General features: G+C 50.6%; 4 protein-coding genes across 7 annotated transcripts; 1 reads left to right on the top strand and 3 right to left on the bottom strand.

Annotated features, from left to right (window-relative positions):
- Positions 1–912: 912 nt before the first annotated feature.
- On the bottom strand, positions 913–6,551 carry LOC120949321 (probable 2-oxoglutarate dehydrogenase E1 component DHKTD1 homolog, mitochondrial). The gene is made up of 6 exons (XM_040366545.2): positions 6,019–6,551; positions 4,761–5,456; positions 3,361–4,193; positions 2,865–3,288; positions 1,125–1,726; positions 913–1,047 (listed from the first exon to the last, which is right to left on the bottom strand). Exons 1-6 carry the CDS (start codon positions 6,104–6,106, stop codon positions 946–948), a joined length of 2,745 nt encoding a protein of 914 aa, XP_040222479.1. The 5' UTR covers positions 6,107–6,551; the 3' UTR covers positions 913–945.
- A 1,803-nt stretch (positions 6,552–8,354) lies between these two features.
- Positions 8,355–16,849, bottom strand: LOC120947650 (protein mesh). 4 transcript variants are annotated; one of them, XR_007451876.1, is made up of 10 exons: positions 16,187–16,849; positions 14,786–15,390; positions 14,578–14,715; positions 13,745–14,511; positions 12,118–13,144; positions 11,932–12,061; positions 11,183–11,471; positions 10,883–11,070; positions 9,789–10,735; positions 8,916–9,114 (listed from the first exon to the last, which is right to left on the bottom strand). XR_007451876.1 is itself a non-coding variant. In XM_040363158.2 (10 exons), exons 1-10 carry the CDS (start codon positions 16,518–16,520, stop codon positions 9,918–9,920), a joined length of 4,230 nt encoding a protein of 1,409 aa, XP_040219092.2. In that variant the 5' UTR covers positions 16,521–16,848; the 3' UTR covers positions 9,220–9,917. The 4 variants fall into 4 exon arrangements, 3 of the variants coding, with proteins under 3 accessions (XP_040219101.1, XP_040219092.2, XP_040219088.2); XM_040363158.2 differs by lacking the exon at positions 8,916–9,114 and having other exon boundaries at positions 9,220–10,327; positions 10,394–10,735; positions 16,187–16,848; XM_040363167.2 differs by lacking the exon at positions 9,789–10,735 and having other exon boundaries at positions 8,355–9,114; positions 16,187–16,848.
- Positions 16,850–19,741: 2,892 nt separating this feature from the next.
- Positions 19,742–24,212, top strand: LOC120952749 (lipoamide acyltransferase component of branched-chain alpha-keto acid dehydrogenase complex, mitochondrial). Its single transcript, XM_040372232.2, has 4 exons — positions 19,742–20,121; positions 21,703–22,389; positions 23,020–23,415; positions 23,500–24,212. The coding sequence occupies exons 1-4, from the start codon at positions 20,032–20,034 to the stop codon at positions 23,737–23,739; spliced, it is 1,413 nt and encodes a 470-aa protein (XP_040228166.1). The 5' UTR covers positions 19,742–20,031; the 3' UTR covers positions 23,740–24,212.
- LOC120952757 (uncharacterized) lies at positions 24,190–26,136 on the bottom strand. The gene has a single exon (XM_049605564.1). It carries the CDS (start codon positions 25,400–25,402, stop codon positions 24,245–24,247), a length of 1,158 nt encoding a protein of 385 aa, XP_049461521.1. The 5' UTR covers positions 25,403–26,136; the 3' UTR covers positions 24,190–24,244.
- Positions 26,137–27,963: the final 1,827 nt, after the last annotated feature.

Below are 27,963 nucleotides of genomic sequence, written 5' to 3'. Positions count from 1 at the left end.
AGTCATCAATTGATACATTTGCCGTCATATTTTCAATTTTGTAATCCAATACGGAATACGTTTAGTAAGTGGAAAAGCTTAGTTAAACGATCACAGCCATTAAATAAAGATGAGCTAATGGATGCAATACATAAGCAGCCGATCATCTTTAATTCCCAGAGACGGCTGTAAGGGATTTGTTCGCCACATGGTGTCGAACACTAAAACATGTATAAATGGTGAAGTAAGCTTCACATAGGACAAATACATAAAAAAATAAAACATTGATACATTTCTCATAAGCTTAATGCGTTGCTGAAAACGATGCAAACGTAGTTGAAAACGATTGAGACGTAGTTGACTGCGATCCATTCACATGTTAAAGATTCAAAGGAAAGTGAGTTGTATAAGTTAAGAACAGTTGTATAAGTTAAGAGCAGAAGAGTAATAAATTTAATCGAAAATAATTTGGGTATTTGCCTATTGTTGATTGGAAAGATAAAATAGGATCGAAGCACTCTCTTTGTTCCAATTATTGAACAGTGAACTGAAATAAGAGTTGTTTTATCAAAAGTTCACATTTTTGCTACCCAATCGCGAGGAATAATCACATTTGTTTGATTTCCATCAACATATAAAGCTTAGATGGTTCAAAGGATACACCTTATTGTGTTGTGCACAATTCTTAAAAATTCTTGGTATTTACATCAAAAATAAGTCGAAAAAGTGCTCTTTTCAATAAAGGAAACAGTTGAATAATTGGATGGTGTACAAAAAATGCTAAATTACCCTATCTATCAACTATAATTTGGCTGAAAAACGTGATATTCAACACACGCGAACTCATTGGAACGTATTATTCGTGTAACTCGGGGAAAGGCTGTAGTAAAATTAAACGCAAAAACAAAGGATAAAAACCCAGCGTGGCAAAAATTGGAGCGTAAGGGAAACGTTTCTTTTTTGGTTTTAATACAGGGTGGTTTTAATCACATCCTCGGCCTCCCGCACGTGCCACTTGCTGACACCGACGGCAACGGTGGCAGCTTCCGGACGGCCCCGGTACTGAATCTGCAGAAAAAAAGAAAGGTACTCCATAAGTGATTGATACCAGCCAAACAATTTGTCCCTGTTCCCTCCTCACTTACCCTTCGCTCGCACATGTTCTCGAACCGTGGCTGCACGAACGTCCACGCGCCCATATTCCGGTGCTCCTCCTGGCTCCAGACGAACTCGCGCGCATTCGCATACTTGGCCAGCTCGTCCCGGATGGCCTGCACCGGGAAGGGGCAGAGCGACTCGACGCGCACGAGCGCCACATCCGTCACCTGGCGTGCCTGGCGCTCGGACGCGAGCGTGTAGTAGTGCTTGCCGCTGCACAGCACGACGCGCCGCACCCGCTTCGGATCGAGCGGGGCCGGATCGGGCAGCACCGGCTGGAAGTGCGTGCCGGGGGCAAAGTCCGTGTGCGGCGACACGCAGTCGGACAGGCGGAGCAGCGTCTTGGGCGCCACGACCAGCAGCGGCTTGCGGAAGTTGCGTATCTGCTGGCGGCGCAGGGCGTGGAAGTACTGGGCCGGGGTGGACGGGTTGATGATCTGCAGGTTGACCGCGTCCCCGTCCGGGCTGGTTTCGCGCGAGTCCGTCATCTGCAGGAAGCGCTCAACGCGGCAGGAGCTGTGCTCGGAGGCGGCCCCATCGTAGCCGTGGGGCAGCAGCATCACCAGCCCATTGCAGACCATCCATTTCGCTGCGGAGAGGTAAGAGTTTAGGTAGAGATTTAAACAGGGCCTTAAAACTAGTGATGTGCTCTCTGGAGCACCCTCAAAACTCCGATCCGTCTTCGACTCCTGCGAAATGGGAAACACAAGCTCCGCCCGTAGTCGCAGTTGTCTGGAGTCGTTCAAAGTCGTCCGAAGACGTCCGGAGTCATCCGGAAACGCCCGAAGTTTTCCGGAGTCATCTAGAGTCGTCTAGAGTCATCCGAAGTCGTCCGGAATCGTCCAGAGTCGTCCAGAATCCCCCAGAGTCATCCGGAGTCGTCCGGAGACGGAGTCATCTGGAGTCGGAGTCGTCTGGAGTCGTCTGGAATCGTCCGGAGTCGTCTGAAGTCGTTCGGAATCGTGCAGAGTCGTCCTGAGGCGGGTTTCGTTCAGAGTCGTCTAGAGTCGTCTGGAGTCATCCGGAGTCGTCCAGAGTTGCCTGAAGTTGCCGGGAGTTACCCGTAGTCGTACGGAATAGCCCAGAGTCATCCGGAGTCGGAGTCGTTCGCAGTCGTCCGGAGTTATCTGAAGTCTTCTGGAGTCATCCAGACTCGTTCAAAGTAGCCCGAAGTCGTCCGGAGTCGTCCAGAGTCGTACGGAATCGCCTAGAGTCATCCAGAGTCGCAGTCGTCCGGAGTCGTCCGAAGTTATCTGAAGTCGTCTGGAGTCATCCGGAGTCGTCCGAAGTTATTTGAAGTCGTCTGAAGTCATCCGGAGTCAGTCGTCAAGCATCGTTCAAAGTCGTTCGGAGTCGTCGAAAGTCGTCAAGCATCGTTCAAAGTAGTTCGTAGTCGTCCGGATTGCACCGGACAATGTGATTCTGATCAGGGATTTAATTTCGTTGTGTTTTTTATCTTTTACTTTGTCCGTGCACTGATTATGCAGATTTTTGTTTCAAATGACTATTCTGGATGACTTCGAAAGACTCCAGACGACTCCAACTCAGGGTGAATCCGGACGATTCCGAACAGCTCCATACGATTCCGAATGACTCCAGATAATTCAGAGCGGTCCTGCTTTCCAGAGTTGGTTTCAAAATTGGCGGAGTCGAATCAGAGTCGACTCCGGATTTTGGCCAACTAATCCCATCACTACTCAAATCAAAACATATAAACATTTGCTTACTTTCTCCGCTGACCAGGAACGTGTCGATGATGATCTGCGCACCGTTGAAGAAGTCGCCGAACTGGGCCTCCCACAGCACCAGACTGTTCGGGCTGTCGATGGCCATGCCGTACTCGAACCCGAGCACCGCCTCCTCCGAGAGGATGCTGTTTGCCAGCTCGAACCGGCCAGCGTTCGGGGTCGCCGCGGCCATCGCGTTCAGCGGTATGAAGATTTCGTTCGTCTGCTGATCGACCAGCATCGCGTGGCGCTGGGCAAACGTCCCCCTGCCCACATCTTCCCCGCTCAGCCGCACGTTGAAGCCCTGGTACATCAGGCTGCCGATGGCGAGCGCCTCGGCCGTGGCCCAATCGATCCGCTGCCCCTCGGCAATCCGCTTCCGGCGCGCATCAATGTGAGTCTTCTGCAGATGCGGATGTACATTCTAAAATAGGAAAGAAAAAACCTCATCAAATCTCTTTGCCAAGGGTGTGGCATTTTCCGGCGAAACACTCACGAAACCCTCGGGCAGCCGCACGCTCTCCTGGCCGATGTGGCTGAGCAGCCGGTAGTCGACGCCCGTGTTCCACACCGTCACCTCGTCGCCGGGCTGCTGCAGGCCGGCCCACTGTCCGCCGAAATAGCTCCGCTCCGGCTCGTACTGCTCGCAGGCCGCCAGCTCGGCGGTCAGATAGTTCCGGTGGCTGTTCGAGATCGCGTCCACGTCCTGCTGGTCGAACACGCCCGCCTCGATCAACCGGCCGGCGTACCGGTCCGGGATGGAGGGCCGGCCGTGGATCACCCGGTACAGCAGCGGGTTGGTCACGGTCGGATCGTCCAGCTCGTTGTGGCCCCAGCGCCGGTAGCAGTTCAGATCGATGAAGAAATCTTTGCCAAACTTTTGCCGGTACTCGATCGCCAGCTGCGTGACGCCGGCCAGCGCCTCCGGGTCGTCGCCGTTCACGTGCACCACCGGGGCCATGATCGCCTTGGCCAGATCGGACACGTACCGGGTGCTGCGGCCGCGCTCGGCCGGCGTCGTGAAGCCGACCTGGTTGTTCACGATCAGGTGCACCGTGCCCTCGACCTCGTAGTGCGGCACGGCCGCCATCATCAGACACTCCTGGTTGATGCCCTGGCCGGGAAAGGCGGCATCACCGTGCACCTGGACGTTCAGCACCTTGGAGCGCCGGTCGGTGCCGCTCGTATCGTACGGACCGTCGGCCAGGGCGAGCTGTTTCGCTCGGGCCTTGCCCATCGACACCGGATTGACCGCCTCCAGATGGGACGGGTTGTGCAGCATGTTCAGGTGAAATGTTTTACCGCCCACGATTATATCCGTGGAGGTGTCTACAAGAAGAAGCAACAACAAAACAAGTTAATTTGCCATTTTTACAAATAATATTGGGTAAAGTTGAGCAAAATCCGGAGTCGACTCCCATCCGACTCCAAAAATGTTGGAACCGATTCCGGAAGGTAGGTCCGTTCAGTATTTTCCAGAGTCGTCCGGAGTCGTCCGGAGTCACCCAGAGCCATCGGGAGTTGTCTAGAGCCGTCCGGAGTCGTTCGGAGTCGTTCGGAGTCGTTCGAAGTCATCTGGAGTCGCCTAGAGTCGCCCAGAATCGCTTGGAGTCGTCCGGAGTCGGCTGGAGTTGGTATCGCCCGGAGTCGGAGTTGTCTGAAGTCGGCCGGACACATCGAAATGAATTTCCTGATCTCAAGCACATTGGACAAGATGGCTCCGAGCGCCTCCGGACGACTTCAATTCCAGACACACTCGGAACGACTGCGGACGATTCCGAACGACTCCGGACGACTTCGGATGACTCCGACTCCGAGTGGAACTAGTGGTTCCCATTTTGCCGGAGTCATGGATGCGCTCCAGAGAACCCATCACTAAGTTTGGAAAGTACTCACGGAAATGGCTCGCAATGTCGCACATCGCCTGCGCGTCGGCCGGGAACTCCGGGTGGCCCTTGAACTTTTTGAATATCTTCGCCGGCCGCGTCCCAAACATCGTCGTCAGCACGTTGAGCTTGCCGCGGTGCGGCATACCGATCACCACGTTGCGCAGCTCGTGCTCGCCCGCCGACCGGAACAGCTCCCAGTAGAACGCCATCATGCTTTCGGCGCCCTCGCCCCCGTACCGCTTGACCGTCGGGAACTTGACGGCCAGGAACTGGTCGAACGCTTGCGATTTAAGCATCAGCTCGGCCAGCTCGCGCCGCTCGCCCTCCGTCAGCTCGTGCTGGAACAGCTGCTCGTACCGGCCGGCCAACCATTCACGCTCCTGCTCCGACTCGATGAACGCGAGCTCGATGCTGCAGCTGCCACAGTACATGCGGGCGAGCAGCGCGTCCAGCTCGGCCATCGACAGGGGCTGCTGGGCGGCGGGCACATTGAGCAGACCGCGCGGATCGATCCGATCGGCCGCGCCGAGCCCGTACCGGGCGTACTGGAGCTCTGGCAGGGGTTCGCTGGCGGCCTCGTCTGCTAGGTGAAACTTGACCGGATCAATCGCGGCCATCCGGTGACCATGGTTGCGGTATGCCTCGACCCACCGGTACACGTTGGCGTTGGCGTTGCGCTTGTCCAGCACCGCTGCAGCAAGTCCTGTTGGGAAAGGGAGCGAGAAAGAGAGAGAGAGAGAGATTCACAATTCGCACATAGATAAGCGTTGAGGTGGTTTGCTTTCAAAGTGTGATCTACCAGCAGGACCTCATGGCTGTTGCATCCGTGGCAAGGCCATCGTCAAGCACACACCACGCGGTCTTATCAGCACGGATGCGCGCCAGGTGACGAGAGGAATCCGCATACTTCAACTGGCACTCTCTGTGTGTGGAGACACATCAGTGGACGCGATAAGGAGAGCTTAACAAAAGCACTCGGCAACTGGCATCTTTACCGGGAGGGAAGGCACAGATAGAAAGATGGAAAGCAAACACCACACAAAAAAAAACTCCAACACTCTGTCTCGACTGTCTGTCCGGTGATAGGAGACTACGATCGGTTTACACTCTGCAGCGCAGGTAGGCTCTCGAACGGGTTTGAATCGCAATCGCAGAATCGTTTGATAGAAGCGGCGGAGGGCATTGATCGAGGCACCGGCACCGTGCGCAACCGGTACGAGCAGCTCTACTGCTCTTTAGCGTTCGCACCAACGCACAAGCCTTACCTTCATAGCGCGTCGTTGGCCGGGGGCGATGCCCAAACACACCCTTTGTGCTGTGATATCCGCGTGAGAGTAACAGCCGGCCCAGCATCGTGCTAGGTTGTGTGTGCGAGCGTTGGCTAGGATGCGTGTACCTCCTCGATGCGCTCTCGCTCTATCTCGTTCTATCACACACGTTGCCTGATGTATCCTGATCACTGTCGGTACCTGCGGGGCTCGTACCAGCTCTACGCACCTCCGAAAAACAACAAAAATCCCTACACTAACACACAAACACCCACAACACTGACGCTGTCCAAGGTGGGATGAATACGCTCGATCGTACACTACACTGGGGTTAGCAGCAAAAAAGGGCTCGTCACAAACACGCTTCCACACCGAGACGCAACCGGCGACGGAATGCTCGCAGGAAGATTACCCGTGCCTGACAACGGGACAACGTATCGCTCAACCCCCCCCAAGGGCGTGCGCGCCGCATATCAGTTTCGGCGCTGATACGCAGCCCGCGACATCTGTGCGCAACGGGGAGATCGTCGGCGCGCCGCAACCGTTTAAGCATGTTTACGCCCTGCTCTCAGCCAGCATAGACCGTAGTGATTGTTTCTCTGTGTGTGTAAGGGTAAGGTTGTCCGGTCTGATGTGTGTGTGTGTGTGTGTGGCTCAAATACGCACTCGAAGCAGCGTGGTGGTGGGTGGTTGATGTGGCCGCTTCGTTCGTTTTCATTCACGCCGTGTGCTTCGACCAATGCTGACTTTAATTGGGATTTTTGTCTTCTATATTTTTACAACACAAACATAATCATCTGGTATGCCACAAAAAAAAACGGTACGTCATTTAAAAGCTTGTAGAAGCGAAAGAATCGGCACGAACGGTACTGTCAGCGTTCGTTCCAGATAAGCGCAAATGCTCTCATGAACTCCGCGCTTAGGAACACAATTTATTGGCAATTCAATAGGCACTCGTAACTATAGAGGAGGAAGACGTCATCGTTGCTAACTAACACGACAACAAGCAGGGAGGGGGGCATAGTTGATAATTTTGTTCTTCTCTTGAGAGCTAACTAAACGCGTAGCGCGTCTGATGTGCGTAAAACTGTCCGGGAGGTCAATAAGATGTTGAAATAAGCTAACGATCGTCACACATTCTTGTTTATTTGTAAATCGGTACAGATAGTTGCATGTTTGAACCTGATCCAGGCATTTATATCCTAGATTGGTTAGGCACAACATGAAGAAGACGTATCCTTGATCATGTCTGAGTTGTGTAGTTCTTCTCTGATAGAAATTAAGACTAGTTATTGGTTAGCCTCGGTACACATGAAACGTCCTTCAAGTGCAACAGTTCTTCGACAAAGACTTTCAAAATATTATTCGGAGTTTTTATTTTGTCCTTAGCCGGTCTCGTAGTACAGTCGTCAACTCGTGCGACTTAACAACATGCCCGTCATGGGTTCAATCCCCAAATAGACCGCGCCGTCATACGTAGGACTGACTATCCTGCTATGGGGGGGAATCAATTAGTCACTGAAATCAATTGAAAGCCAAGCCCCACAAGTGGGTACAGGCAGGCCTTGACCGACATCGGTTGTTGAGCCAAAAGAAGAAGAAGAAGATTTTGTCCTTACCAGCATAGCCTCAATACACCAGTTCTACCGTTTCTGTGTAGAAATTTAGATGCCTTTCTTGTATTGCTATCATTTCTTTTCTTCACTAAGAATGTACGTCATTAAGGACCATGTGATTTCACAGATTAAGATAGGTTCAAATTCAATAGCCAGTTTAAAAACTTTAATAATCCGGTGTTGTGGTACAGTCGTCAACTCGATCGACTTAACAGCATGCTCGTCATGGGTTCAAGCCCCGAATAGACAGTGCCGCCATATGTAGGACTGACTATCCTGCTATGGGGGGAAATCAATAAGTCATTGAAAGCCAAATCTACAAGTGGTGAACAGGCAGGCCTTGACCAACAACGGTTGTTGTGCTAAAAAAGAAGGAAGATCTGTCAGGAACAAATCCTGAAAAGAAACAAGTATCTAGGACCAGATCTTAAATAGGTTCTAGCACAATTTCAACTATGGGATGAATCTGATTTCCATTACCAGGGATAGATTAACATAAGATTAGTTTAAACTCCAGAACGTTAACAGGTTCGGGAGCAGTGCCTGAACAGGAATTTAGGTATTAGGACTGTGTGCTGTATGTAATCATCTTGGAATTATAGTCCTGTAACTATTGACTAGCGCTATTTTTGAGGAATTGAGGAATGTTGCTTCAATGAATTGAGACTTACCTGAACAGAACAAACAAATAAACAAAATAATCAAAACACCGCCAACTTTAAGCTAATTGAAAGGATGAAACGTTTATTGAAATTACTTTCGGTACAGGTTAGCCAACAAAAAAAAACTTATCATCGCTTACTATTATTGTGTTGTGATATGTCCAAGCAAACAATTCATTATCTTTGAATTCACCGTTTCTTGAAACTGTGCTGTTTGTGTGCGGAGGGAGGCACTGTTGTTGTCATTGCATATCAATCATATCTCACATTGTGCCTGTGCTTCACAATGCGTATGAAGCGGTACAGCGATTACTTGTTATCGTGCTCGCTTGCCCCACGGTGTCCATGCACCAAACAGAATGGAGGATGAAAAAAAATGCGTTGACACTGACACTACATGTAACTTAAAAGAAGCGATGTAAAGGAGTTTTGTTTACTCCCTCTCTCTTTCTCTATCTTCATTTTCAAACACAAACCCCTTAAAAATAAACATAGAAAAAAGTACATTATAGACCTAGAGAAGTAGTCTACTGGAAGGAGCGGGGGAAAGATGATCCTTAATTGTCTAGACGCGTCTAACGCTAAGCTTAGTGAATCGATATGGCAACTGCACTGGTTTGTTGTTGTCGAAGGTACTGTATTTGTTTGTCCGCCCTACTGCTAGAAACTATTGCCGGCCTTCTCGCCCGCCCTACGCTGCCAGCTTTTGATCTTGTAGCGCACGATCAGTATGACGATCAGCAGTATCGGGATGACTATGACCAGCACGATACCGAACGAGGTGCCCGCGTTCCGTGCCACGTACTCTTCCTCACCTGCAAATGACACGCCAGAGGTGGGTGAGTGGGCGAGAAAAGATACGTAGATACGACAGACGAGAAATAGAGGAGGGGGGGGGGGAAGCTGCTAAATTCAAAACATTGGTGCAGATGGTACAGTAAGTCTCATTTTTCAGGACGTCTTGGTACAGCGCTTGATCGTCAAAAACCGGGCATTGCCATTGCTGTGCTTTTGTTTGTTTGTTTTTTTCTTGGAGAAGAGTTGCTATTAGTCTGTCAATATAATGAGACCTCACAACAACACTCGTACGAGTTGTTGAGGTGTTGTCCAAAATGGAGGATATCTAAAATACTGCTTATTGCGAACAAAAAAAACTGAAATCGAGCACACACCGTTCGAGGTGGTCTAGCGAGTGCCTTATCTTATCTCTGCAGACCTCCAAGAATGCCTCCTCTGTGCTGCTGCTGAGAGGTACTCTCTCGGCACTCGGTGCGCTCCTATTCCTTACACGATAAGATTAACACTTCAACTGCTGCGAAACTGGTTACGTTCTTCCTAGCAAGGGCACTGCTGCCCGATATATTAAGCTATTTTCTTAGTGCTGCGCTTTTGCAACTAAACCGAACTTCTACCTGTCAAACCTGCCATGGTTAGTTAGGGGGGGTGCTGGGAGGAGTTGGGGAGAAAGAAACATTTCCAAAACACATACCCATTGGCATCTGTGTGTCTGTGTGTGTATATCTGTGTTTGTGTAAATGTGTGTGTTCTATGTGTCTGTCATATACTGATACAAGGAAGATGTCTCCAGGGTTGGGTTTACCATGCTAAACCATACTCCTTACACCTCCGTCGAGCGGCTGTCCATGCGGTTGGGCAGTCCGACGTTCTGGACCAGCGGTTGCGTCTGGCCCTGCTCGCCGGTGTAGTAGCTGCGGCTCGTGTTGGGCATCGGCGACAGGTTGCCGTTCTGCGGCCGGCGCTGATTGAGCGGCGAGTTGTCCTCGGTGGCGAAGCTGCTGACCTGATCGATGTCGCTGAACGTTGGGCTGTACGCACCGTACGTCTGGGTGGGCGATTCGGGCTGCATACTACGCTGCTGCTGCTGCTGTTGCTGCTGCTGCTGCTGCTGCTGGCTCATCGGGGGCGGTGGCGGCGGATATCCCTTCGGGTCGTCGTCGTCCTCCTCCTCCTCGCCGGAGAACAGGCCCGCCTGCTGCAGCCCGCCTACGCCACGCTGACTGCGCCGACCTAGTTGTTTGTGATCAGCCAGGTTTTTATACTCGATATCACGTGCAACCCTAGCGCTATATTCACCTCCTTCCGAGGACGTGATATCTTCCTCGTCCAGGTCCATCTTTTTCGGCTCGAACTGTATGTTCGGTTTGCCCTCGAGCGGCTCGTTCGTCCGGTAGGTCGCGTCGTACCGAAGCGTCTTCTTGATCGTCGTGTCGTCAAACTCGCTGTCGTCGCCCTTGCGCAGGGTGGCGCGCGACCCCGAGCGGGACGGCAGCGGGAGCCGCCAGTCCGGGTCCTCCTTGCGCTTGCGCTTGCGCAGACAGTACACGCCGCACACGATACACAGCAGCAGCGGTATGATCACAGCAATGACAATGCCGATCGCGATCCAAGCGGTACGGCGCGAATAGAACACACCACCTGCGGGGGCGAGGCGAGAAATGGCGAGGGTGAACGGCGAATGCTGGGTGCGTTGGTTTAACACCAGACACGAGAGACAGAGAGACACACACACACAGGGGAAGTGGAGGGGAGACATCTGCCAAAACTGTCTGAACTCATACTTACGCAAACATTCCGTGTATCCGTGCTCCGGTACGTCCCACTGGCCGTTCTCCATGCAGATGCGACGCGAGTCGCCGATCAGGAAGAAGCCCTCGTTACATTCGAACGATACGCGCGCCCCGGGTGTGAAGAGGAAGTTGGACTTACGGCCAAACCGGGGTGTCTCCAGTATACCACACGATACAACACGTCTGAGGAATCATCGCGAGGCCGGAGACAAAAAGGTCGTAATATGTTAGTCACAGCAAATAATGCGGTAGGATCTATTGAAAATCTCTGGGAGCAGATCCTCCCACCACTTACTTTTCGTTTACCGTCTGTATGTTGATGACGCTCGCGTGATAATTCTTGGTGAAGTGGGCCATCTCCCGGCTGAGCGACATGCCGAAATCGTACCGACACTGGTAGCTCTCACCGCACAGCTCCTCCGCTCGTATCACGTCCTGGGACCGGTTCGGCGGTAGGAAGTTGGCCGGTTCCCGCACAAAGTTCGGTATGAAGCTGGCGTTGGCGAAGTAGCTCGAGGTGCGGCCAAACTCGCGCGTAAACAGTGCCTGCCCGATGTTCTCTACCTCCCGATCGGAGAGCATCCCTGTTGGGTGAACAAACGAGCGTTAGAATTCGCACCAAAAGCCGAGATTAGTGTGTTGAGCGGGTGTATCTGATTCAGATTCACGAATCTGAATGAATCTTTGAAAAGATTCGATTAATCGTAACCTCGGTTGAAAAGATTCATGCGATCTCAAAGATTCAATAATATCCAGATTCACGAATCTCAAAAGCTAGATGAATGTCGAAAGATCTCTGCGAGGCTTGAACCCACGACGGCATGTGATTAAGTCGTGCAAGTTGACCACTATACCACGGGATCATCCCAAATTCCATATCTTGAAATTCATAAATCTCTGAAGATTCGTGGAATTTCAGATATTCATGATTTATTTCAAGATCTTTATAGGTTCTTTTCAAGATTTGAATCGCTCATCACTAAAGATTCATAAGAATGAGTCACAACGAATGATTCATAAAATACAACTATAAAGGACACCTACATTGTAATCCAAACTGTTCGTGAACGTTCTGGAAATTGTTGATGTTGGGTGTGATGATCGCTCCTCCAGGGGTCACCAGATCGTCCTGCATGTCCCAGCTCCAGTTGCCAAACAGACCGCGCGTTTTATTCTGCAAAAGTGATGTATGTAGTCTCCCATCCATCTCAGAAAAAAACCTCCACTTACGATAAAGCTCCAGGGTGTGTAGACGCGTGCCGTCATGAAGCCATTATTCTCCACCACCTCCACACCGACGCCGGACGAGAACATGATCACCACCTCCGACTGGTTGAGGATGTAGGTCGGCGTGTACACGGTCACACCGTGGAAGTGCTGGAACTTGAGGCTCTGCCGGTCGAAGTAGATGCGCCGCTGGTCCGCAAACACGTCCAGCCGGTAGCGCCACTGGGCTTCACGCGGCCGCAACCTCACCTCAATAATCGTGGACGTGTTGCCGCGCGCCGCTATCGACGTCAGCTGGGTGGCCATCACCGGACCATGGATGTTGCGCGCCACCTGCTCGAACCGGCCTTGCACATCGATCCGCTCGCGCCCATTATTACCGCGCAGCAGCACAAACTCGCCCATACCGTTGAACGTGTACTGCAGCCCGTCGAACGTGACGATGTGCGGGTCGCCGAACACGCCGGCCACACCGGGGGACTGGTAGGCGATGCAGTCCTGCGACGGTCGCCGCTCGAACCGGAACGTTTCGCAGCCGACCGCCTGCTCGTCCTGCCACATGCAGCAGGAGTAGTACGGGCGGACGTCGTGGAACCAGGAGGACAGCGTCGGCACCTTGTTGGCTTCGTTCCAGGGGATCTGACCAATGTTGTGGTTACGGCGGGGCCGCGAACCCCACATCTGGTCGTACGACAGCATCAGGTAGCTGTTACGGTCGTAGCAGCACTGCTGTTCCGACCCTTGTACCGTCGGCTGCCCGGATCGGACGCAGTGGATGGCACCGCGGTGCTGCAGGCAGGTCGGGTTCGAGTCCCGGTCGCAGTCCGGATCCGGCAGGAAGCGGCCCTTGTCGTGCAGCGCGTGCTCGAGCGTGCACGGACAGATCGGCAGCTCATGGGCAAAGTTGCGCAGGAACCGATCCGTCCGCAGCCAGTTGTCGCACAGGGCCCGGGGCCAGTTACGCCCGTGGATGCGCTCCCACTGCGGTCCAAAGTACCAACCGAGTGGGATCGGTTTCGACCACAGGATGCTGTTTTTTTTATATAGAGAAGGGTGATAGTAAACGGGAAAAGTGTGTTGTGCAGTGATGAAAAAATTTACGTTTTGGTCGGAATCGATCCGACTAGCTTCTATTTTTATGGAATCGATTCCGGACTGAAGGTCCAGAATCAGTTTCCGAAATCGACTTCGGAATCGGAATCAGCTCGGCAATCGGTATCGCCTCGGGAACTGGTTCCGAAATCAGCTCAGGAACCGGTTCCGGATTCAGCTCAGGAACCGGTTTCGGAATCGGATCATGAACCGGTTCCGGAATCGACTCCGGAATCGGCTCCGGAATCAAATTCTAATTCGGTATCTCCATGAGAATAACCGTTTGGGTCTGTGATAAGTATCGATAACCGCGAAGAACCCAAATTTATTTGTAAATGATCCATTCTCATCGAGATTCCGCGACTGATGCCGTTTCTAGTACTCTTGATATCAATTACATTACTGATCATTACTTCAATTCCGGAATCGGAGTCGGCTCCGAAATCAGAATCAGAATCGGAACTGGGTAGTTTCGATTCTGAGCTCCCTCCACAAGTGCTGTACGTCCTCTTAAACAGTCTTAAACACGTCTACTTACGGTGAAATGCGCAAATTGTTGTACTGCTCCGGATTGGTGAGGTTGATCTGAATGAAGCCAAACTGCATGTCGACCGTGCGCGGGTTGTCGCGCATCCGGTAGTTCGCCGGGATGATCGTGTACGCGCCCGTGTTGGTCAGCTGCGTCTCGATCATGTCGATGAACTCGAGCTCGGGCCGGATCGTCGCCTCCCGGTAGCCCCACAGCGAGATCTGCACGTTCGCGTTCAGGTTCGTCGTCAGGTTGAACCGGTTCCAGGTGATACGGATCTCGTTCGGGTTGCGCCGGTGCACGTCGTCCGTCTCGAAGAAGATCCGATCGGTGGCGGTGGCGGGCGTCTCCACGAAGTAGCGCCCGCGCCACTTGAACCGATCCGTGCCGATCGAAATCTCGAACCGGATGTAGCCCTGCGCCTTCAGGAACGGCTGGATGCAGATGGCCCGGTTCGTGTCGACGACCGTGCCGACCACCTCCTCCGTGTCGAACCGGCAGGCAATGCGGTCCTCGCGGGTAAAGCACGGCCCGGTAATGTTCACCACCGTGCCGCCCAGCATGTTGCCCGACTCGGGCGCAAACACCAGCGGCAGATGGGACGCGTCAATGTCCTTGTTGCACGTGCCGAGCATGATGCGCTCGTCGATGCGGAAGATGTGCCGGCCGGGGAAACCGTTCGCCCAGCCACGCCCGGTCAGGTCGCGCAGCACGGACGCCTGGCTGTACGGTTTGTACTCGTACGCCTGCGTACCATTGCCCGCGTTAAAGCCGATCTGGAAAGGAAGCGTTAAGGTGAGTTAGGTGTCCTACACACCTCACAGATGCGCAGCAACACTTACATAGGCGGGAACGCCACCTTCTCCACCGGTCGTGTCGCCGCCGGCCTCCGTGTGCGAGGACCAGTTGATTTCCGCATAGTTAAAGATGGCGTACGTGTACACCTCATCGGTGGCCAGCACCATCTGGAACGAGTTCGTCTGAAGAAGGCGCGAGAGACTCGTGTCAGTAAAACCAGCTGGACAACTACACCCATCGACCCTCACTTACCCGGTAGAGCGAGTTGTCAATGCCGCCGGCGAAGCTCATGTTCTTCCAGGTCGTGATGATGACGTGCTTCGGCACGAACGTGTCCGACCCGACCACACCCTCCCGGATGTCCCACATGACGCGCTCGCGCATCTCGACGCCCGCCCGATCAGTGCGCGTCATCAGATCGCGCTCCATCCGGAAGTACACGCCGGGCGCCCGCTGGTCAAAGTCCGTCTGGTAGATGCGCCCGATCCGGCACTTGGAGAAGAAGATGCCGATGAACGAGGGGTCGTTGCGCTGTGGCCAGTCCTTGATCGGGAACGACAGCGGGTAGGTGTAGTGTTCGGGCGGGTCGGAAAACTCCAGAAAGCCGTTCATCGACACGCGCGTATAGTTGAACCGGAAGCCGAAAAACGGCAGCTGAAAGTTGAAGTTCTTGTGGACCTGCGGCATCGAGGCGTGTATGTCGCGCTGCAGATCGCCGGTATCTTCCGGGCCGCCCCGATCGTAGAACGGGTACAGGAAGTTGCGCCGGATCTGGGCGAGCCGGGTCGGGTTGATGATGTACCCACCGTCGATGCTGTGGGTCGGCGGTTCCTTCGGCTGGACGCGATTCATTGGATCTATAGTATTAGGGCAGGGAAATTAGAAAAAAACAGGGTATTCGATGGCCATGAATCAACGCACACCGCATAAGGAGAGCATTTCGCAATCGACACTACACAATTTATCTATCGCTAGATGATACGGGTTATCAGATAAAGTGGTCTGCTGTACTCTGTGGAGGGGCGCAACATAAGCTGGCTTGGGCATGGGCTTGATCAGCCATTCTGATATACATAACCTCGAAAGACCTCTCCTTGCTCTATAACGCTCATGCCACTGCTCTTATCCAACCAAGCCATTGGCAAACTTCGAATCGATCAACTTCAATCATGCGTCCTCCATGTTTGAAGTCGCCTCGATGAAGTCGTTATTGAAAGTCGTTATCGTCCCCAACACGCCCGTTATCAAGATAACGGCCTTCCCGAGCGTGGAGTTGCTTCAGCATGAAAATTGCAACATGTACCGTGTGCTCTTCGGGCACTTCACAGCCCTTCCGGTGCACGGCTAACCTCTGCCCCGCAGAGAAGCCCCTGCGCTCGCGTGTAATATCCAGTCGTGCGTGTATGTCTTGAGCTCTCCAACACAACTATGGACGGGTCTAATCTAATCAATAACAAGCGTTTGCGCAAATGAATGTGTCATCCGTGTGGGCCCAAGAATACGCGGACACAGGTGCTACGATAAGATAAACAGGGTAGTCGCTTTTAGGCTACAGCAAGCAAGTTCAAACGAATCCCGTATGCGTACAGTAGATGGGAACTTTCATCCTTTTCCAAGTAATAAAAAAAAAAACAAAAAACTGATCTAGCTTACCTTCCCAATTGTAGTTGGAGTCGGACATATCGAGCTCCGACAGAAAGTCGGCATAGTTGTAGTATCTGCCCTTCTTATCCTTGCCCTCGTCCACTGCGTCCGTGTCGACGTCGATCACGTCCTCGTTCGTTTTTTGATCGGTGTCTTCCGGTTCGTCGCTTGGATCGGTTTGCTCCTCCGGTTCGGTTTGCTCCTCATTCTCTGCCGCTACCGCATCGTAGTCGTCGTCCGTTGCGTCATCCTGCTCTTGCTCGTGCTCCTCTGCGGCGGCACTGGTTGATAGGGAGATCAGCGATACCGCACAGAAAAGCAGCAGAAGTAACTTCCACCGCATGGCTGTGCTGCGCGTGCCGGGGACGCGTTCTGTTTGCTTGTTGAAGTTGGGCACCGGTACGGGGCAAATAATTTGCTGGAGCTTCCGGTAGCTCCCACTACACTGTCTGTTCTACAGGACTCCACCACTCACTGCACTCCTTTCTCACTGCTATTCCACACACAATTTCACTCGGACCAAAGGCTTATAGGTAAAACACTATTTCTGCACTTCTACTGGCACGTTCACGGATGCCCAGGATGCCCAACCGCTTTGGGCGTTGTCTTGTCGATAACTGGGATAGCTGGGCAGGTGTCCCCACGGTTTCTGATGGAGCGCAACACAGGGTCTACGATACAATCACCTTGCTGCGCCCGTCCCCGTCGTTATCGTAAAAACCCTTCAGCCCGGCAGTGGCGAGCAAAAAGCAAGATAAGCTTGAAACTAGAAAAAAAAGCAGCACAGATAAGATAAGGTGCCAACCTGTAACCGTTAGTGTAGCCATTCCGGGGAATGCGTAGTGGTAAGTTTTGCTGATGCACTGCCGATTCCCCATCTCGAAACTCATACCGACTGGGGTAAAAGGGTTTTGGCGATTACACTTTCGGGCAGGAAGAAAAAAAAAAGTCATCCAACTTGCAGATCTCACCACGCTCGAAGCCCTTATTTCCTTCCCGGGCTGTGTATTGGATCCGAACCAGCTAACTTGTTGAGTAAGCGTTAGTGTCAACAGTGTGCGTGGCCCTTATCTCAGCGAAGATAAAGGCTAGGGCAGCAGTGCTGGAAATAGGTGCCAGAATCATGGGTACTGTGATTCACACGGCTTCTTGGAATGCAAACTGATACATACCAAAGTTATGCTGAAGGGATTGTGTTTTTTTTCTGCGTCTCCATTACTGATGGCCAAACATAGCAAAATAATGATTTTACCGCCTTTAGTATATCTGTTAGTAGACGGGGAGTAGCGTTGAAACCTCGTGAAACCTCAATATTTTACTCCAACAAAACCATTATCGTTACATGTACGAATTCCAACGCAAGATACGTCATCAAGCGTCTAAAAATAATCAGTTTTGTTCAAACATTGGACAATTTCAAGGCTGCAGCACATGCTCTCATTTGAATTCCAATTTCCCGTTTGGAGATTTTAAGAATTTGGTGATACCTCAGAGAAGTTTGTTGCATATGGCTACCCCGATGGACAAGACTTCAAACTTTGTGTGGATTCTAAATTTCCTTTAAAAAACCTATCTCTACAAGCTTCGAATTCCTGATGCTCACCATAAGCAATAAGCTCACAAGCATTGCTCACCATAAGCATTGCTCTAATTTTTTGGATATTCTTGGATGATTCATTGAATTTATCCTCCTTTTGATGACTACCCTTGCCCCAAACATAGCGTACTGCGTTGCTGCTATTCGCGTGCTGATGCCCTAGAGGGAAAAAATGATGATGATGATAAGATTCCTCCAATTTCCGGCACGCTTCTAGCGGTGTGTGTGTGTATTTGTAGTACGTTTGTAGTGCTATTTAACCACGCAGCGTATGGGTAGAGGAAGCGATCGTACGGCTGTCGGGTGTGACCTATTTCAGCTCGATCGGCACGATAACGGGTGTGAACAAACAAAACCGTCCACACCTGTTTTCTCGAGTCACCTGTACGCAGGAGAGGTTGCTTTTAAACTGGATTATGGGAGCTTTAGTTTTATGCATTTAAATGTTTAAATATAGTTTTAATGTGTTTATTTATGTTATCTATGTTTTTGTCTTGCTTGACCTGCATGGTGTCAGTCCTCCTGATGAAACAGTAAAATGCATAGCTTGAAAGACTGTCCATCCAGGGTTCAAATCTTGTATGGACTGAACTCCAGCTCATCAGGAATGGATATGATTCCACTTGATCAATCATCAGAATAACTAGTCTGAGATATAAAATAGTGATGTAAGTAATAGACACCACTATTGAGGATCTAAGTAGTAGTCACACAGCTTATGCCTAACATCGGCATGGCTATGAGTAAAATGATGCTCCAGAGTACATGTTTCTCGAAGATTTTAAGATTTCAGACGTCAGAGTCTTTTGCAAAAAGCTGCTTGAACTTGTAGTCCCTTCTGTCGGGTATAAACCTACAGAATTTAACCAGATGACTACACATAAACAAATACGAATAAGAACACGAATATGAATTTCTGAAATGTTTTCCAATAGTAACAATAAATTGATGATTGAAATATGGATCTTATTTATTTTTCTTCTTCTATTTGGCGCAACGACCTACGCGGTCAGTACAAGCGCTTTGGAGACTTATTTATTAGTACAACGCAGCCGGATATAGTCAGTTTTTACAACGGTAAGACGGTCCAAATGAGGATTGAACCCACGACGACTTATATGTCGTACGAGCTGACAATTGTACCACGGGTACACCAAACCTTTGGAAGAGTAAACTCAAGAGTCTTTCATGTTAACTCTAACGCAGACTTAATTCCTCAGCTTCCGGACGACTCCGGATGTTTGGAGTCATATCTGAGTCGCCATTTTTTGCCAACTTTACCCACCACCAGTTCTAGCATTGTGACTCATGGTGAATCGCAAAAGTGTCACCACCGTCTGGAGTTACATCCCGTGACACCCTGTAATATCACAAAGCTTTCGAACCCAGCTTTCGTGTCGTCATGAAAGCCCACTGAGATAATGCTTTGGATAAAACACCCCAGAGGGCGTGAACCTTTAACAACACGCATTTTTTCCGCTTGTTTTGCTCGTTATGTTGATTGTTTTTATTTCTATTTATTTCTATTAACAAAAATTGTGTAGTATCAAACATCTTTTTCAACCTTTTCCAATCTCTCCACCATCTATAATTGTCATTAAAAAAAGTAATAATTTACGCAATTACATTCAAGGCCGCAGTGCCGCAAGTATTTTGCGAAAACACGTGGTTGTTGACGATTCTCGCCGCTTACGCACACAGAAACGCACACACAGACACGAGAGCAAAAGCTGGAATCGATCGGAGAGGGTGGGAGGGGGGGGCGATGTTTCCAGATAACACGTAGCAAACTTCACATGGTAACGAGTCATTTAATGCCCCACTCTCTGGCGAGAAACGCGATGCGTTCCGGCAAGATTGCACGCACACAAAGGCACCCCCGGCCTGCCACAGAAACCGGGGACGGGGACCACTTTGCTGCACCAACACACCCTAACCATTTCGGTCGGGGGAATCTCGTGTCGGCAAAGCGCGGTTGCGTTTGCGGTTTAAGCGCGTTCGGGCACCTCTCGCATCGGCTCGCGAAGGTGAAGGTGGCAAGCGCGCGCGCACGGGGCGCAGTCGACATTAAGCGAGACGCCGAGGCTAGGGCACGACGGGCGGACAAGCAGCACGGAAGTCAGTCCGCGACGGTCACGGTTTGCAGCAGTGCTCCAGTAGCTCCTCCAGTCAAACGCGGTGGTCTAGAAGCGAAGCGTTGGAATTGTCTGTGGCATTGCTGAGAGTGCTCGTCACAACCCCCAAAAACACAGACACAATGTCCGGCCTGTTCAACCTGCGGCGCTACGGTGCATCCATCGCCCGGCACCATCTGCTAGCCTGCGGTGGCTCAACCTGCCGACGGCCTGTAAGTATGCTCCAGGAGGTACTCTTGGCGGCGGCGGTGGCCCCCTGCTCCCCGAGCATTACGTAATGTTTTCTCCAGCACGTCGACAAACCCACGATCAACACTCGCCCGTATGCGCAGTACGATAAGCCTGTCGGCAGACCTGTATGTGTGTGACTGTGTGTGTGTGTGCGTGAGTGTGTGAGTGTGTGTTTACGTGTACAGCGAGTGTCCACAACAACAACGAAGAAGCCCTAGAGAGTAGAGATGTTTTTGATTGCCCTATCGCCCGGCACGACCTGTGCCAGCCGGACAACCGCACGATCAAACCCCGCCCGAGAATTTCACTTTCAACGGCACCGGGTTGGTGGACCCCTTCTCTCAGCGTTTCATCCCCTTTCTCGGAAAGCCAGGCATCAAAACAGAGGAGCGCCGTTGCGTGGCGCCTTACGTCAAAGCTGTCGCAGGCGACCTTTATGCTCTAGCGATTCCAGAGCGGTAGAGAGAAAGAGAGATAGAGAGAGGGAGGTAAACCTCGAAGAAATCAGGAAGAACACGGGATGACAAAAATCCTTTGCTAATTGAAACCCACAACCCACGGGGAGCCTTGTGCCAGAAATTGATAGTGTGCTAAACACGACAGCTACCCGTGATGCGCTAAATGGCTTTTAGGAGAATTGCAAGAAGAAATCAAGCTTGTTTGCCTATTTATTTTGTAACTTGTCAAACTGAAGACCATTTTGCAAGTCTTGCTGCCCATTTAACGCCATCAGGAAGAGGTACAATATGTTGCCGACGATGCTGCCAATGTTTGAGGCAGCTAACTTTGAAGTACGTAAGGCTTCGGATGACCTAAATCTTCTGATTGAAGCAACTCTGGATGATCTTTGCCAGCAGAGTTGTCGCTTTAGATCGTCACGAAATCTCGAAATCGTCTGGATATTGGATCCTACATCAAGAACCATTTAGGATTGATCATCAAGGAGTCTTGGATCTTGGGAAGAATCTATCAATGTACCGATGGAGATTAAATACTATCAAGATATCAAACAAGAACTCAATATCAGCAATCAAATAAAAAACAAATATCGCCTGATCAATAAGGGAAAATCCAAGAACATTGATCCTCCGTTAGAGCCTCTCCGGATTCCATATTCACTGTTCTGCTTGCTTGATCATAGAGTAAAACGTTTTTTGCTTGCACGATATCTTGCATGATTTGGAAATTGTTTGCTCTTTACTTTCTATTTAAAAAAAACAGTCGTTGAATTAAAGATTTCTGTGCAATTCGATGCAACGCCATGCAAAGGTTTAATGCTTCGGTAATCATTTATTGTTGCGGAAAAGCAATCCGTCCACAACCATGCAACTGGGTGCAATCGCCAGTTTCTATGCACGGTGCGGCAAGTCAAAACATCGGATCAGCAATCAAAATATTCCAGCGTCCAGATTATGTGTGCACACGCCCGAGCGGGTCGCCGACTCGCAATTCTCAATCATGCATGTTGCTAATCCATTTGCGTGTGTACCATTCATAAATTGGGTGATTTTGTTGCATTACATTAAAGTGTATGCCTGTTTGTTTGTTGCCTGTTCTTTCAGCCACCGCACGCGTTTGGGCGCGCGCTGCACACGACCGCGGCGCTGGACCGTGTCGTCTCCTTTCACCTGTCCGACATTGGCGAGGGCATCCGGGAGGTGACGGTGAAGGAGTGGTACGTGAAGGTGGGCGACGTGGTCGAGCAGTTCGACAACCTGTGCGAGGTGCAGAGCGACAAGGCGTCGGTCACGATCACCAGCCGGTACGACGGGAAGATCGTGAAGCTGCACCACGACGTCGACGGGGTGGCGCTGGTCGGCAAACCGTTGCTGGATTTCGATGTGGTCGACGAGGAAGGCGATGACAGTGGTAGCAGTAGCAGCAGCGACAGCAGCAGCTCCGACGAGGAGGACACGAAAGCGGCTGCCCAGCAGGCGGGTCAGGTGGCGGCGACGGCAGCATCCGGCAAGGTGCTTGCTACGCCCGCCGTCCGGCGGATAGCGATGGAGAACAAGGTGGACCTGTCGAAGGTACCGGCTACCGGGCGGAACGGACGCGTCCTCAAGGGTGACGTGCTCGAGTTCCTGGAGGTGATACCGAAGGGTACGGTCAAGCCCCATCCGTCACTGGTGGCCAAGGAGCAGCGGAAGGCGGAACCGACGGCCCCGCTCGATCTGAAGCAGGCCGAAACGGTCGTTCCACTGAAGGGAGTCGCCAAGGCGATGGTTCGTTCGATGACGGACGCACTGGTAAGGATGGACGCATTGCGTAGCGTTGGGTAAATCTGATTCAGATTCATGAATCTGAATCAACCTTTGGAATGATTCAATGAATCTGAATCTCGGTTGGAGAGGTTCATGAATCTCAAAGATTCATATGTCTCGAAAGATTCATGAATCTTTAGGGATTCATAAATCTCCAAAAAATCATCGAGCATGAACCTTTTATTATTCTTCTTCTTGGCGTAACAACCTACGTGATCATGCCAGCCTATACAGGCTTTCGAGGCATCTTGGCAACTACTATGCAGCCGGATAGTTTGCTTTGCCTCGGAAAGACGGTCCATGCGAGGTTTGGAATCGCGCCAATTCAATATTTTGAAAATGAAAGAGATGGGTATCTCTAAAGATTCATTAATCTCTGGAGACTTGTGAATCTGAATGGATTAATGACATTCTAGATTCATGAATGTTTGAAGATTTGGTGAATCTTTCGAGATTCATGAAACCTTGGAGATTTATGAATCTTTAGAGATTCAGTTCAAGTTCGACAAATGTCTCACGACGAAAGATTGATGATACCCAACAGACGTAACGACGTAACGGACGTAACAAACCCTTAAACCTTAATCTCCCTAACATCAACCTATTCCCCCACAGAAAATACCACACTTTGCGTACTGTGACGAGGTGGACGTGACGCGGCTGGTGGCGGTACGCGCCGAGCTGAAGGAGGAGGCCGCCGCCCGGGGCGTGAAGCTCACCTACATGCCGTTCTTCCTGAAGGCGGCCTCGAACGCGCTGCTCCAGCACCCGATACTGAACAGCTCGTTCGACGAGCCGTCCGAGAGCGTCATCTACAAGCGCTACCACAACATTAGCGTCGCGATGCAGACGCCCCAGGGGCTGGTGGTGCCGAACGTGAAGAGTGTCGAGCAGAAGTCGATCCTGCAGATAGCGCAGGACCTGAACGCGCTGCAGGAGCGGGGCGCCAAGGGGGCCCTCACGCCGAACGATTTTGCCAACGGCACGTTCGCCCTGTCTAACATCGGCATTGTACGTACTGTGTGATGGCGTTGCTGTGTGTGTGTGTGTGTGAAATGGTTTGTTGATTTTCCACTCCCTCTCGTACTCCTGCAGATTGGCGGCACGTACACGCACCCGGTCGTGATGACGCCCCAGGTCGCGATCGGTGGGCTCGGGCAGACGCGGGTCCTGCCCCGGTTCGATGCGGACGGGCGGGTTGTGCCGGCCCACATCATGGTGGTCAGCTGGACGGCGGACCATCGCATCATAGACGGCGTCACGATGGCCAGCTTCTCCAACCTGTGGAAGCAGTACCTGGAGAACCCGAACCTGCTGATGCTGGGAGCGAAGTAGGCGGAGGACGGCAAACCGCGACGCAAACGAAAAGAAAACATTCCTTTCCTCCCACAGGGACGAGAAAAAGATACAGATAGATAGAGAGAAGAGAGAGAGAGAGAGAGAGAGAGAGAGAGAGAGAGAGAGAGAGAGAGAGAACCCTCTAATGTGCCGATATTGCATTTACTAGTTGTCTAAGGCTCTTTATATAATCCCATACCGCATGCGCGACTCCCTATGCGACTTTCCCGGAGGTGTTACGTGCGTACGTCATCGAATGACGTACCGGAGCAGAGCTCCACGAGACCCTCCAGGCGGTCGGTTGGAAGGCGCGCGTGCAGAATGTATCGTTATGTGCTAGCACTGTATCCTTTGTGTTGTTGTGTCGTCCCTACGACGGCTCCCTCCTAGCGCTTCCTCGACCAAGTCAATAAAGAACGTCAAACGCCTGACATAAACTACTCCACGTTGATGGAAATGGCTGCATTATACACATCGGTCACTTTATTCTTAACCCACAATCCTACCCAGCATACGCGTGGATATTCTTGCCAATGATATGCGAGATGCTCTTGTAGTTCATCCCCTTCTTGTAGCGGCCGAAGATGTTCTGCACCTCCGTGACGAGACCGGCGGTGGCTGGATCCTTCCGGATCTCCGGCAGGCACACCTCGAAGTAGCCGGCCAGCATCGGCGCGTAGTACTCGTTCTCCTTCTCCCACTTGAAGTGGTCCAGTAGCAGGTTGGCGGTCTTGCGGAACAGCAGCACCTTTGACATTGGCCGGTGCACGCGGCAGAGCGCTCCCATCATCTGCCACGAGTTGAACTTGCGCATATTCGCCTGGGACACGTTCACGATGCGGTCGAACAGCAGATCGAACAGCTGCGGATGATGCTCGTCGAGCAGGAACAGATCGTACCGGTTGGCGCCGGTTAGCAGGGCACGCTGGAAGTACGCCCCCGCACCGTCCAGCATCGTGGTGTAGAGCGCCTTCACGTCGCTCTCGTTCAGCGGCGTCTTGCCGTCCGCCTCGTACACCACATGGAAGGCATCGGCCGCAAACAGGGCGCCGAGGTACGACTCGTAGTCCTTGCTCGCGACCATGTGCTTCTTCAGCTCGTGGTAGAACGCGACCCGGTCGTCGCGCGCCGGCACAATGCGGATAAACTCCAGCAGGTTCGCAATGTGCTGTCGGTCGCGTCTCGTGTTCTGGTAGATCTGGGCGACGATTTGCGGCCATCGGTTCCAGCCGGCCAGCATGAGGAACTGCGTCATCGCTTCTGGTATGCGGCCCGCCTCAATCGCAGCGACCAGCACACTCATGCGCAGCTCGTCCAGCTCGGCGGCATCGGTCTTGACCTGGGTGGAGTTTAGCAGCGGTAACAGTGTGCCGCCAAACTGGCGCAACTCGTCCCGTATAGGTTTGGTGGCGGCCGCCTGCTTCTCCAAGTGGTCCTTGATTACTGCGACCGCTTGCTCGATCTTGGCGTGATCCTCCGTGCGGCGTTGGGTGCAGCTGGCACTCCAGTCGGCCGGGGCGGTGCCGTTCTCCTGCTCCAGCACTTCCAGCGGTATGGGACAGTAGTTACTGCCGGACGGTGCTAGAAAGCTGCCTCCGTCGGCTTGCGTTAGTACGAGCTGTAGCAGTAGCAGACAGCTCACCAGCAGTCGGTAAGCCATCGTGAAGTGGGAATGCAATCGTTGCAGAGGTGGCCAGTGTGTCCTTCGCTTTTTATAACCACACACTAGTGGGTTTGTTTGGTAGTAATAAGTTGTGGCGACAGCAGAGCAAACAAGCCAATTAATTAACACCGTGTGTGTTGTTTGATCAGACGCTCAACCTGGGTATGATTTATTGGAAATGGATGTCACTCTATACTACAACAATTGCAGGAATAATACCTACTTCTAACATGCAATGTGATGTTGTCCGGAATGTTGGAGAATAGTTAATACCAGGATGGGGACGCTGGACGCACTATAACTGACTGAAGCTAAAACTTCAACTCTCTTAATGGCTGCTCCAAGTCCAGGAAAAAGTCCATAGTTGTATTTTTTCTGATATTTGATCTTAAAACAACTGATCCAAAACCACCTTTAAAAACTCATCTTCGCATCACAGCGGAGGGATGGTAGCAAAGTTAACATGAATTCTCCGGAAGGCTACAACGGCTAAAACGAGAAACCTATCTAATGAATAACACTGGCAGGAGCTGTAATCACTAAAGGCAAGCGAACCGAAGACTCCAGAGTGTGTTCTCCACACAAATCACATGCTTGTCACCATGCTTTGTCAACATGCTAACTAAGTAGCACAATGTTGGGCGTCGCCAATTTTGGGATATCTCAACATCTCCGGAGGAATCGACACACGTTTCAAGCCTATATTCTGAACTAGTGATGGCAAAAATATAGTCTTCATCGGAATCGATTCCGTCCAGCTCCAAAGATTTTTGGAATCAATTCCGGATAGTAGGTCCGAAATCAGTTTCCGGAATCGATCGAAATCGGCGCTGGAATTGGTTCCGCAATCAGTTCCGGAATAGGAATCGGGTACGGAATTAGTTCCGAAATCGGCTTCGAAATTGGAGTCGGTTTTGGCATGTCCATAAGAACAGGTGTTTGAGTGATGATGCTACGTATTGATAGCCGCAAAGAATAAAAATTTATTTGCAAACGATCCGGAAATTCATGGAGATTACCGGACTGATTTCGCTTCAGAAACTTCTTATTTAAATTGAAGAACTGATTTTCATACCACAGCTAATTCCACTTCTGGAGTCAATCCTGATTTCGTTACCAGAGCAAATTGCGATTTCCAGATCGATTCTGATTCCGGGCCCGATTCTGATACCGCTTCAAGATTTCATAACTTGTTACTAGTTTATAACTTCACTCAAAACCAACAAACAAACCAATAAAAACAAACCACTCGGATTTTGCAACACTAAGAAAGCTCACTTTTCTTAATTTTGCATATTCCAAACACGAAAGAAATCTCTCTTCCTTCTTCATCCCCTTGTGCGACATAGGCTCCTCAAAATACTTGAGAGAGCGACTAGCGGGAAGGTTAATTACTGGTGTTGAAGGGTTGAAAAGATTGCTGTTACCCGAGCGGGTTTGACTTACAAGGCCGCATCCTTCGCGTGGCCCACAGATCCGTTCACCGTCGTAATTAGTGTTGGGTAAATCTGAATCAGATTCATGAATCTGAATGAATCTTTGAAATGATTCAATCAATCTGAATCTCGGTTGGTAACATTGATAAATCTCAATGATTCATGAATCTACAAAGATTCATTAATCTCGAATGATTCACAAATCTCGAAACATTCATGAATCTCAAGGGATTCATACATCTCTAAAACATCATAAAGCTCTAGCTTTATCTTCTTCTTGGCGTAACAACCTACGAGATCATACCAGCCTATACAGGCTTTTGAGACTTCTTGGAAAGTACCTCGGAGCCGGATAGTTTGTTTTGCTACGCGGAGACGGTTCATGCGAGGCTTGAGCCCACGACGGGCATGTTAGGTGGGATCGCGCAAACTCAATATTTTGAAAATCATACATCTCTAAGTATTCATGACCCGCTGGAGATATGTGGATTTGAATGGATCAATGAATCTTTCGAGATTCATGAATCCTTGAAGATTCATGAATCCTTGAAGATTCATGGATCTTTTGGGATTCGAATCACTCATCACTGAAGATTCATATGAATGAATCTCAACGAAAGATTGATGAAACCCAACACTAGTCGTAACAACTTCTCTTTTGTAAATCTACTACTAGATTGGCTATTTTTAATTTCATTTCATTTCATTTCATTTATTAATTCCATATCCGCCATCAAGGCTAAATAAAGCAGACTTAAAACTAAATAAACCCTAACAAATAAACAAAATAATTCATGAAAAACTAGGCCTAACTAAACTAGTCTTGACCTAGCAAAAAAAAAATTAAAGAAAAAAAAAACAAAACATAAACATAGGTAGAGCGTAGAGACTATCAAAACTTAATGAAACTTAGAAGAATAATTAAAGAGAATTAGAAGAAAAAATACGGTTACGGAAAGAGTTGAGAGAGGAGTCGAAATCAAAGAGATAGTAAAAGTGGTTAAACAACCTGAAACAGGATAGAATAGGATCATTGAAAGTATAAAGAGTATGACGTGTTTCAATTGACAGAGGATCACGAGGACGAAGGGAACGAGAGGGAACATACAACGAGATGGACGA

This window comes from Anopheles coluzzii, chromosome X (assembly GCF_943734685.1).
Source record: "Anopheles coluzzii chromosome X, AcolN3, whole genome shotgun sequence".
NCBI lineage: Eukaryota > Metazoa > Arthropoda > Insecta > Diptera > Culicidae > Anopheles > Anopheles coluzzii.
This window is presented reverse-complemented; position numbering and strand designations above follow the sequence as displayed.